The sequence below is a fragment of the Passer domesticus genome, chromosome 4 (assembly GCF_036417665.1).
Source record: "Passer domesticus isolate bPasDom1 chromosome 4, bPasDom1.hap1, whole genome shotgun sequence".
In the NCBI taxonomy this organism is placed as follows: Eukaryota; Metazoa; Chordata; class Aves; order Passeriformes; family Passeridae; genus Passer; species Passer domesticus.
Genome location: NC_087477.1, coordinates 14,517,731 through 14,529,845, shown reverse-complemented (window position 1 = coordinate 14,529,845; position 12,115 = coordinate 14,517,731). Strand labels below are relative to the sequence as shown.

Here is a 12,115-nt window from a genome sequence, read left to right as displayed (position 1 = left end):
CCGGCATGGACGAATTCCATCAGTCCCACTGCAGGCATAGGCTAAGTCACTAAGAGATCTCAAGAAAGGCCATTATTTACATACCTAAGTAACAGCAAGCGTGCATCACAGGAGTTAAAGCAGGCAGGACAGCTGTGAAATTTGGCAAACACAGCAAGAATTCCTTCTGAGAGTGTACCATGCCATAGCATCCCCAAAGCTCAGTCCCACCTAGCCTAAAATGTTGAACAGGCTGGGAAGCCACCGGCAGCAGAACAACCACTGTCACCCTGTCCTTCCAGGAAAAGGCAAGTCCTGTGCACAAGCCATGCACAGTTATGTCATGGGGAAGAGTTATGTCAAAGGGTTATGTCAAAGGGGAAGAGTAAACCTCAGCAGGAAAGAGCTGAAACAGTGAGATGAATCTGTTCTCCACAGCTAAAGGTCTAAGAATAGCAGGGGCACTCATTAGCCATAAAAACCTGAGTGTAAGTGCATGTCCAACAGCACGAGGAACGCTGACAATGGTGCGCCTGATGGCTCCTAGAATCAGGGAATCTCCCTTCACTCTTCAATAGCCCAGGCTGCTCAGTTCCACAGAACAGAGCTGGATTCCTGTGTCACAAGTCTCCCAGTCAGAAACCAGACTGGTTAAAGCAGCACGAGCTGCACCAAAGCCCCCACTGGAAAAACCTCTTCAGTCAGTTGACATGAGCCCAATCTCTAGACAACACAGCAGAGACAGCAAAGAAACTTTGGCAAGGACAAGCACTCCTGGAATACCTACACAATTATGCTGAACCATTGCAGGAAACCCTCAGGGAAGCAGCAGCACTGAAGATCAGGAACGATAGCTAAAAAGCCAAGTCCTGCTCTGTGTGATTGCGGGTGCTCTCCTCACGAGGCTCAGCACAGACAGACACAGGTGACTGACCAACAAGCCAGTCAATGACCCGAGGCCACTGTGCTGGGCCAAGGCTCGGGGTAAAGGCCATGAGCTGCAGCAGGGACAACACCAAAGGTGCGGTGGAGGCTCAGCAGAGAACAACCGCTATGGCTTCAGCAAAGCAGTAGAGGCAGATCTGAAGGGAACAATGAGAAAAGAACACACAGTCAGCATAGCTGCTGCTGAAACCAGGAAAAGGTAGGAAAAGCCTCAGCAAGCAGACGGATCAACTCAGCAGAACTACTCAGAGAAGAGACTACAAAACCTAAGACAGCCAAGTGGAGCAGGGCAGAAGCCACATGCTCAAGAGGGCTGTGTCCGAGACAAACACTGGAACACTGGCTTTAACTTGTCTGTTACAACTTGTATGAGATCATGTTTCTAGTCGATATTAAAAAACAAGTCACAACTTAGAAGGAAATTGGAGAGAAAAGCAAAAAATACAGGACACAAGAAAGCACAGGATGTCCTCTGTAAGAGTTGCAGTGGCAACATTTTTGTAAATAACTCCCAGAAACCACCAGGTTTTTTCCAAGCCAGGCAGTGCTACGAGCCAGCAAACATCCATGGTGCAAGCTGGACAACCTTGACTTCCTGGAGATCATGTATGGCATGTCCAGCCTGCCCAGGACATTGGGAAGAGCAGTCAGCAGAAATCCAAGAAATGAGCAATAGCCTGCAATCTCATTTAGCAAGCACCACAGTCTTATTCACACTGCTCTCATATTCTCTATACCTATGGACTGAGATTCAGATCCAAGAAGAAAAGTCACCTGCACACAAGAGTCTCCAGTTTGGGCTCTGAGCAGTCCATTATGCCCACCTAAGGGAAAATAAACCCCTGCACTGCTTACTCCCAGCGTGAGCTCCACACTCCTTGTCACTGCTGCACTCCAGTCAGCATTCTGGAGATGCATCCCCAGTCCAGGCTGCTTTGGCACAGTAAGCCCTGTGCCCAGCCTCAGTTAGTAGAGCTGCTAGGTGTTTCACTTTGCAGCAGGCTGCCAGCATCAGCCCTGAAAGCTGCCATGGCTCAGACCCAGCAGGATTAGCGTTATCCATGTGCTAATGTTCACTCCCAGCACAGAAACAGCTGGTGGCTGCATGGAAGGCCTCCTGGTGACCAAATCCCTGCCATTAGCCCACCCTTTTCTAGTCATGCACTTAATCCAGCAGGGTTTGCTCTGCTCCACTCCCTCCTCCCGGAGAGCGAGATTGATCTCATTCCGTGCTCTATTTATCCTCTGGCCGAGCCAGGAAGTGACCTCTTCCTTCTTTACCTTTTCCACAGCCATTCACTGCTGAAGCCCTAATGCTCCTCTTGCAGCCCGCCCAGGGACTGAGACACAATGACCTCCAGTGGCAGATTCCTGCATGGACTTCTCCCCTTTATCACTAGGCTACAGGGACTGCAGCACACTTTTGCCATCAGTTTTTATTTCAAGACCCAACTTCTCCTAAGTTTCCTCTCCTCACAAATGGTTACAGCTTTCATTTTTCTATGTGAACTAACAGAGCTAACATTGCACTGATGGCTTTTAATATATTTTAAAGCAAATAAATAACTTCCATTGGCAATGAATCTGGGTCAATGGCATCAGAACACCGCAGAGCAAAACCTAGAACCAGGGCTGCCTTCCTTTTCCATTATTTAACAGCACACTTCAGACCTACAAAACAGCACATCCATTTTAACAAATGCCTCCTCCCAGGCTCCTGAAGGCATGGGGAGAAATCAATATTTTGAAGACGAAAAGAGCGGAGGTAAGAGTGATTAATTTACTCACACTCATGAAGAGAGTCTTTTCCAGAGGGAGCTGGAAAAAAACCACCTGGTGCCCCACACACTCGGGTCCTCTTGGCAAGAGCACTTGCACACTGTGTTTTCCTAAGATATACCTCATTACTGCTGCATACATGCAGACTTCTCTGGTCTGCATAACAGTTCACAGTGAGTTTCTCTTGGGTCATTTTTATTTCACAAAGAGATTCCTGAGTATCTAACCACTAGAAAAAGAACAGAATTAATGCAATACCTACCATACTTATATACAATTCCATTATTATAAAGTCTGCTCAAATAAACACAAAACAGTACTAGTAAGTAACTGGCACCAAATTATAGAAAATTAGGTTCTATCTACAAAACTGGTAGCTGTTTTAAGAAGCACCTAGAGATGAGAATATGAACTTCAGTAAACTTAGAAGAGAACTTAAAATCCACTACACAGAAAACAGTGACAAGGAGTGAGAATAGAATGAGGCAATATTAAGACCATTGCTCACATGGGTACTTGCATCACAATTAAAACCCTACTAATCAGTACTTCAATCTGTTTTCTAACTGGAAAAAAAACAGCATCCCAATTTTGTTTCCTGATCTTGACTAAAACAAGCAAGCATTCCTAGGTAATTCCATCAGAGTATCTCTTACCCAAGGGAAGAGAAAGGGAGCCCAAAGGCTGAAAAACAATCCTCACCAAACAGTAGACACCAGTTCAGAAACTTTTCGCATCTCTAAAAGGCAAAAGCCACCACAACAATCCTGGTTTGAGGTAGCCTGGGAACAGATGTAAGCAAAGGAAATACTGACAGGTTCTGAAGGCTGAGGCACTGCTGGAGCTGAGGTCTAAGCTGAGGCACGGGCAGACCAGTCTCAGGCCATCTCTGCTGCTGTCTGTGCAGTGTCTGCCCTACATACAAATAACTGCAGCTTCGTGTGCTCCAGGCCAGCCACTTGCAGATCCCCCAGGAGCTTGGGGGCCAGTGGGGTGTGTGTTTGGGGTTTGGTATTGTTTTTTTCTCTGCAGCAATTAAAAACATTCTTATAATTGGTCGTGACTTCGCTCCTTCCAAGCCAAACTTGGCAGGCAGAGATTTTGTAAAGCTTTCTGGAACGGGCTGCAGATAACCTGCCACAGAATTTCTGTGTGCTCTCTGTGATGGGTTTCAAAAGAAGTCTTTATTAGAACTCAGACATGTTTACTTCCTTGCAACGAGCACTGTCATTCCAATTCCTGTAATTAAATCCACAATTTTGACAGCTGAAACTGTAGAAATAATTGCACTGTTAGTCAAAATAAGTTGTTACTGCTCAGACTCTTGCCAAGAATGCTTTAAAAGCTTGTACTATGTGTTTCAAGTAAATCTGAACTGAATCTTCATCCATTCCACCTCACTTCCTTTCTGGAGCAAAGATCTCAAAATCTTTCCTTTTAATATGCAACCTTCAAGTCCTGAACAAGAATTTCTGCCAGACTAATGCTACTTTCCACACAACATAAATATTATACAATGCTCTTGTGCTGAGCACTGTCACACACACGATGCTCTTTTATGTAATCCTGTGTCTCTGTCCCATGAGTTCATTTCCCATCCCACACACAAAAAAACCATGAAGTCAGCCAGTTTCTCAGAAATCTTAAGAGAAATGTTTTACACCAAATACACCTATTGTACCAGTATTACAAACAAGCAATCCACAGTATTACTTCTTTTATGAGACAAGAAGCCAACACTATTAAGACTAAAAAGTCTTTCCAACCACTTTTATTTTTCAGCCAATGGTTAGGGAATGCCAGCACAACTCCAGCCATAAAGGAAGAAATCTCATCTCAAAAATCAAGTAGCAGAAGCACCACAGCAGACTATAAAAAGCTTCACAATAAAATTTTGCCTTCAAAAGCCGACTGTGCACTCAGAAGTGTTTAAATCAGAACAAGGCAGCTCATAAAACCCAGCACTTGAGATGGGCAACCTGAAGTTTGTTTTCTGCACCTGGAACAAGAGGCTCAGGCAGCAGCTACTCCACACAGGTCTCCACTTCTTCCTCCAAGCAGGTGAGACTGAAAAAACTACTTCCAACAGTGCAGGATCTGGGATAAGCACCCAGAAGGCTCAGTGAACACATGGAGCAGCTGGAACAAAGGCAGGAAGCCACCTCTCACATCCCTAATGCCATTATGGGATGGTTTAGCAACACGTCATTTACAGATGGAGGCCGTTTGCAAAATGCCTTTCTGCCCAGGGCAGTGCCTAGCAAACAAACATATTCCTTTCCAGGAGAAGAGGACTCACCAGCAACAAACACAGCGCTGTTTTTGGAAAAGCTAAAAAAATTGGTACCCCAAATCTGCTAGGTAAAAAAAAGCCTCCAATAGCCTGGTTTGCAGTGCATAACAGAAACAGATATAAAAATTCACTTGCTATATACGGAATTTCAGTCACATTTGGATTTAATTCAGTGTATTCTACGAAGAACTTCTTCCATGAAAAGCATCAGAAAACATTTTTGCGTACCTTAAACCATAAAATTCCAGGTTATAATAAAATGCCCTCAGCAGCAAAAATGGTTTTTACCTTTTACTTCCTGGGAAGAACAAAACATCCATTACAAATTCATGAGGCTAAAAAAACAATGAAGGGATCTAGAAACCAGCTACCCTCTTCAAAATTAAACAACAGTTGGGCACCAAATAAATTAAAAACACCTGCAAAATACTCTAGAACTCATGGGTCTGATCAAAAACTGGCGCAGCATTTGGCAAAGCTCAGAATCCTTGTCTCTTCAGAATCTGTGCATGTCACTTCACATAATACCGAACAGACGTACCGATTTATTGAATAATTCCCCTATTCCCAAAGTTTATTTGTTCCTCACAACCAAATCACCAGGACAGAGTCGTGCCTCTCCAGAGGCCTCCTATAAAAGAAGGAAGAAGCTGCACTTGGATGGCACAGAAGTTTGGAATGGTTTGACTCTGTCTGCACTTCAAAGAGGATTACAACGTGCTCAAAAATTCCTTGACCTGCAAAGAGAAACAAATATTGTCAATCACAGTGTTTATCAACAGAAACAGGCAGCAAGTATATTTACCTCTCCTCTGCTTTATGCTTTGCTACAACCTAAAGAAACAGGGAAAAAGCAGCTCTGGCTCAGCCATGCCATTACCTGTCCATCAAGAACATTTCCAGACATGGTACCTGTAATTTAGCAGATGCAGGGAGAGACACAGTGGAATGATGCTCACCCCTCCTGCGGCCCTGAACTAGAGCCCTCTGTCACAAAGGGCTGCACTGCAAGCAGCTGTCACCCAGACAGAGGAGGAGGACAATGGCCACCTGGAAAGAGCTGTCGTTTGGAAGCCAGGGAGTCACGCCCACTGCCTGCACACCAGCCGGGTTTAATGCTGGGAACAGCCCAGGGCACCTAACCAGGCTGTCCCTTGGAACCGGAGGCTGGCCAAGACATAACAAAGCAATACCTACCAAAACCACACTGCTCGGAGAAAATCCAATGCTGGAGATCAGTGCCAAGCACACAACCCCTGCCTTCAAGTTTCAGGAACATCCTAGGAACTAGGCTGTGATACAGCCTGAAAACGGGAGCATTTTCCTCTGTCCACTCAAGCCAGGCTACTCCACAAAAGGAACCATTTTCTAGAGGAGATGATGCTATTCTTTTGGCAAAGGCTCTCCTACACAGAGCCCATCTGTAAACGTTTTGTCCAAATTCTTGATGTGAAATGGAAACAGACCTTGGATCACACTCTCCAGTTGTGACCCTTCCCTTCCCAGGCCAGGACTCAAGGAGGGGGAAAAAAGGAAGAGGTCAGATCCCTTCCTCTAGAGAAGGGAACACATAACTGTGCCAAGACTAACTTGAAAGGCACCGCGAGAAAGCCAAGCTCTACTTCAGAGAGCAGCACCAGTAATCCTGCATGGAAAACCCTGTCAGGATTTACACACCAGGCACAGTTTCAGGATCAGCATCACAGCAGAGGGAAGAAGCAAGGACACCGGGTCTGGGTCCCACACAGCAGACACCAAAGCCCAATGTACCCAGCCTCATCAAGCGTACCTCTTCCCTGGCTCCATTTAGGAAATGCCAAAATATAGGGCCACACAGGGCATAGGCAGTTGCTGGCTACCCCAGAGAAAACTCCTGCAAAATCCATACTAAGTTGCCCGAGCTTGGCCTTATCTCATCCTGTGCAGATGGGAAGCAGGCTCCCTCCACAGCTGCCATCTCCGGTCATTCCATCGATTAACAGGCTCAACCAGGAAGCCTGGTTTTAATCAGGAGAACACTTCCACTCCTAGGTGGATCAATGGAGATGAAATGACAAAGCTGCTTTTCTTGTGAAGGAACACGTTATTTCTGAAGAATGGAAAAACGTGTGCAAACCACTGCTGAGGTCTGTAAGTCATTGCTGCTACTCAGATCAAAGTCAAGTTGTCCTCGCTTGACTCCCACTGGGATTCAAGGACCGAACACCTGAGCAGTTAAATGATAAAGGCTTGGCCTAGCTTTAAAATATGCATTGCCATAGGCTGTAAAGCTGTTCATTACCCAAATGGAACTCTGTGACTTTAGAAGGATGATTAGAGTGTGAAGTGAATTTCTAGAGCTATGTGAATCATCAGTTTGTGCTGCTTGTGAAATTTTACCTTTTCGATCATGTGATCATATTTGTCCTTTTTGCCCTTGAAGTCTTCGTTAACATCGAGCGTTAAGATCGGAATTTCCTGCAGATAGTCAAAATCTGTTCTGTATTGGGAGAGGAACAAAGCAAATATTAGTAGCTGGAAATAAAGCAGAGAGCATTCAAATCCCCGCCAGCATTTTCATTGCTGAGAATACCCCAAGAAGAACTGCACCTATAAATTACAGCCAGGAATTCTGAATTTACAGCGTGGCTCCTGGGATACACCAGTGATGCCCAGACATCCTGCTCCCCCAGCACTTAATGGAATAACAGCACTCCGTGTGTTAAAGCCAGTTCAGCTGAAGCCTCTGCTGCGTGAAGAGAACTTGGAGCACTCTGCAATAATGAACATGCTGGAAAGACACTACTGCTAAGGAAACACCAATAGAAACGAGCCTGCAGTTCAGATTTACACATCATAAGAAAAGCTGAAGTTTCACTGCCCCACAGAACATCCTTACAAAGACTGATCTGTCCTCAAGGAACCACTCAACAAAGCCTACCGCAGTGTCCTGTGCTGGAGCCAGCTTTCATGCTTGTAGTGAAGCTTCTCCAGATATTCGATGGGGATTTCTTGTTCTTCATCTCTTCCACGCAAGTAAATCCTATTCAAGCATTTCTAAAGGCAAAAGATAGTAAATCGAAATAAGTAAATTGCTGTGTTGCATGCCAAGAGCACAGAAATAACCAAATTTAAACCAAGCAAATGTTGAAAATCATTTGTTCCCACCCCGAGCGCACCTAAAGCCTCAGCAACAAGCCAAAACTATTGAAGTGTTGTACTTTGTAATTTAAATATACATTCTTTTCTTAAATACAAAAACAAAAAGCCCCAAGAGTTACTCCAGTGTGTTACATTCCACAGTTTTTTACAACCATAACAAAACTGAAGGCATGGAAGCTGGAAGCAAGGAAATATCAAAGTGACCTCTAAGTTCATTCTTTTAACCTCATGTTTTTATGTGGTTCAAGCAAATTCCACGCTCAAAGGAGGTATTATTCTGTTCTCTCCTTTTAAACAAAAATTAGATGGCCCAAGATCAAAGCCTGGTCATAAGGCCTCGCACACAGTGTGTGCTTTCACCTGGCCTAGCTCCAGCTAGGGGCTTCACAGACCACCCCCACATCAGCTCTGCCACGACTGCCAACTGTTGTATCCATTCCCTGTACAGCTATAATCTCGATGTAACAGCTATTCCTAGAGGGATTTTGTACTTTCCTGCAGTCACTCACTTTATCCCAGCGGTACTTTCTGGTTTACTGTTCTCATGCATTCTGTTTTTAAAATGAGAAAATCATTACCATCACAGCTGACTTTAGTACACACAGTCTACATTTGAAAGAGCTTTTTTGCTTAAGTACTTCCAGACCTAGTCACAGCTCAGGTACTGCAGCCTCCAGAGGAGCAGCACAGCCTGAGCTGAGCTCTAACCACGAGGGGCAAGGCCCAGAACACAGACTTGTTTTTGGTGTCATCACATTCATACCCCTCACCTCAGGAGTGGCTCGGAGATAAATGATCCCATCCAGTGCCAGCCTGGAGCCAAACTGTTTATTCATCCAGTTGTGCCAGTCCTGGTAAATTGTCCACTCGGTCTCGTTCATGCAGTCAGACTCGTACAAATTGGCAGCAAAGATGTACCTGTGGACACGGAAGCGATGGAAACAAAACTTCTCTCAGACACAGGAACCCCTGGGTTTGCCTCAAACACAGGAACTAGAGAAGAAGCTGAGTGGTGACGCTGCAGCATCCCTGAGGATCTCCTGGAGCGGAATAAACAGCCACTATTCTCCTCCTGGAGCTGTGTGCATGAAGCCCGCCAACATTTGCAACAACACCCCACAGAAGCTGGCTTGTACACCAGGTCAACTATTTACAATATTTACAATAAATTAAAACACATGAATTTTTGCAACATATTACCACAGGGAGAACACCTAAGAATTATGGGCTGGGATTCAGTTATCAGGTCTCACCTTCTGAATCCAGAAACGCAGGATTGGGCATTTATTTAGGCATTTTGTTGTTGGCCATAACTTAAACACGAGGAGCTCCACCTCAACACGAGGAAGAACTTCTTTCCACGAGGGCGGCCAAGCAGCATCACAGCTGCTTTGGGAGGTCACGGAGTCTCCCTCTGGAAGCATTCTGACCACCTGCGGTGACGCTGCCTGGGCTGGGGGCTCGGGCTGCCCTTCCCAGCCCACCCATGCCGAGGTTCGGCTCGGGAGGGCTCCCCCTGCAGGGCTGCAGCCCCGCGTACCTGTCGCTGTAGACGGAGCGCTCGAAGAACGCGACGGGCTCCTGCGCGTCCCGCAGCTTGTCCAGGGCGGCGAGCTGGGCGCGGATCCTGCTGAGGCACGCGTACGTCTGGAAGGTGAAGGCCCAGCGCTCCGGCTTCTCGTACATCATGCGCAGCACGTTCCCGCCGCTGCGCTGCGACGTGCTCAGCTCCTGCGCCCGCGGGAAAAGAGCACGGTGCTGACCCAGCCCGGAAAAGCTCGGGAGCAGCCGGGAGCAACACGTGCCCCGTGAGGGTTACACCGAGCCCACCAAAACGCACCGTGCTCTTGGCCAGGCCTAGCGAAAGATCCCCAGCCCCTCAAAAGCCACCTGCACAGGAAGTAGCGGCTGGGTTGCCAATGGAATTACACGCCAAGCGAGCAGCAGGTCTCCATTTCCTAAGACTTTTCATGGCACAGTGTGAAAAATGTGTATTTTATGATTGGCTTTTCGCAAGTAGTAAAATGAATATTGTATATGTATGTTAGAAAGTTATGCTGTATTAATTTTCTTAATATAGTTTTAGGTTATAACAGAATGTTAAAATAGAAACTGGGCTGTGTAAGATATTTGTTTAAGAAAGGACTGGCACCAGATAGGAGCCACAGGACACCTGAATCTTTCAGAGAAAGGGAATTTGTTGCTCCCTTACCAGCAGAAAAATAACTTCTTCCCACCTTGCTCAGACAGGAAGACGGCATGAGGATTAAGAGGAAGAAGTTGACAGTGACCAGGCAGAATCCTGTGTTTGAATGGAATTTATGCATCATGTATGTGATGTATGAATATGCAACAGGCGATTGTTTTTAAGGGTTAATCCTCTGCTAACCGGTGTCCTTTTTCGGGCTTGTGCTGCCCAGAAAAAGGTACCCGGACGTCCGTATCTCTTTGTTTTTATTGTCTCATATTGTCCTAATCTCTATTGTTCAAATTTTATTACTCTAATTATATTACTATTTTTATCACCATTTTACTACTATTAAACTTTTAAAATTTCAAAGACAAGCGATTGGCGTTTTTCACACACAGGAAGAAGCCTCGGCACTCACCTGGTTAGTTCACAGTGGCTACAAGTAACTCTTTACCACTTTCAGAAATGACACCCAAGAGGAACTCAGACCTTCTGAATGCCATCAGCAAAAGTGTTGCTATCACACAGAGTCTGCGAAAGCAGCCAGTCAGCTGGACACGCTGCTGTGCTGAAATCATGCGTTTGACTTTTTTCCCCCCTCTTTTACCTCAGAGTCATCTCCAGAGCTTTGCTGGACATTGCACCATCTAGCTACAGGCTCGGGAACCACTTCCCACTCCTCACAGGCTTGTTTCAGGACATCCACAAAGGTGGATTTCCCTGCAGCTGTAGGAAGAGCATCCAGGAACGACGTCAGTGAGAAGCCACCCACGGCAGTGTTATTTCACTAGAGTTCAGCTCTGCCTCGCACCCCCATAAACCACTCTCCCACACCCACCGTGAGCCGGATCAATTAATGGAGCAACAGGGTTTCTCTTTATCTGAATGTAAGCAGGTTGGACAGCAGGCGCCTGGTGATATTTTGAGGTGTGCTGGGCAGGGCCAGGAGTGGGATTCAGAGGTGCTTATGGAGCCCTCCCAGCTCGGGGAATTCTGCGATTCTGGGTGTTTTACGCCACAAGCGGGAAAGACACGGGGAAAAGCCCTTATCCCGGACTCCCACACCAAAGAGGTGAAACCTTGTGGAGGCGCGCATCCCTGTAGCCCCGCTCTGCCGTAACGGGAGGAGCCCTCACACAAGGGAAAGGGGGAAAAGGGGGACAAAAGTGGGAAAAGAGGGATGGAAGGGAAGAGGTAAGGAGGAAGCGGAAGGGAGGAAAGAAAAGAAAAAAGACACGAAGGAGGCAGGCAGGCAGCGAAGAGCCCGCAGAGCTGCGCCTCCCCCAGACGCCGCCGAAAGCACCGAGCGCCGCGGAAGCCGCCTCTCCCTCCAGCCCCCGCCAACTCCCCCGCCTTTCCCCGTCCCGTTTCCCCGCGCAGGCGGCAGGCGGCGGCTCACCGATGTTGCCCTCCACGGCGACCTTCTTGAGGCGGCCGCGGGGCCGGGGGCGCTTGGGCGGGGTGGCCATGGCGGCCTGAGGGGGCGCGAGCCCGGCCCGGCCCCGCGCGCGCGCCGCCTTCAAATTTGGCGCGCGGCGGCAGCGGGCCCGCCGGGGCGGCCGCTGACGTCACCGGCGCGCGCCCGCGCGTGTCGATGGCGCCCGGGGGCGGGGCTGCTGCTCCTCCCGCCGGACAAAGGGAGCGGGACAAGGGGACAAAAGGGGACAAAGGCACCCCCAACCCGGGCACAGACCGCCTTCGGAGCTCCTCCTGGGAATGCCAGGGAATGGCCTGGCACCGGCGCGAGGGCTGGCCGCAAAGGGGACCGGCGGCACTTGGATTTAGAG

At 47.5% G+C, this 12,115-nt stretch overlaps 1 protein-coding gene across 1 annotated transcript; it reads right to left on the bottom strand.

The window, feature by feature from the left end:
• Positions 1–5,142: 5,142 nt before the first annotated feature.
• DCK (deoxycytidine kinase) lies at positions 5,143–11,881 on the bottom strand. Its single transcript, XM_064416257.1, has 7 exons — positions 11,728–11,881; positions 10,936–11,054; positions 9,678–9,868; positions 8,908–9,055; positions 7,917–8,032; positions 7,376–7,475; positions 5,143–5,733 (listed from the first exon to the last, which is right to left on the bottom strand). Exons 1-7 carry the CDS (start codon positions 11,795–11,797, stop codon positions 5,707–5,709), a joined length of 771 nt encoding a protein of 256 aa, XP_064272327.1. The 5' UTR covers positions 11,798–11,881; the 3' UTR covers positions 5,143–5,706.
• Between the last annotated feature and the right edge of the window lie 234 nt (positions 11,882–12,115).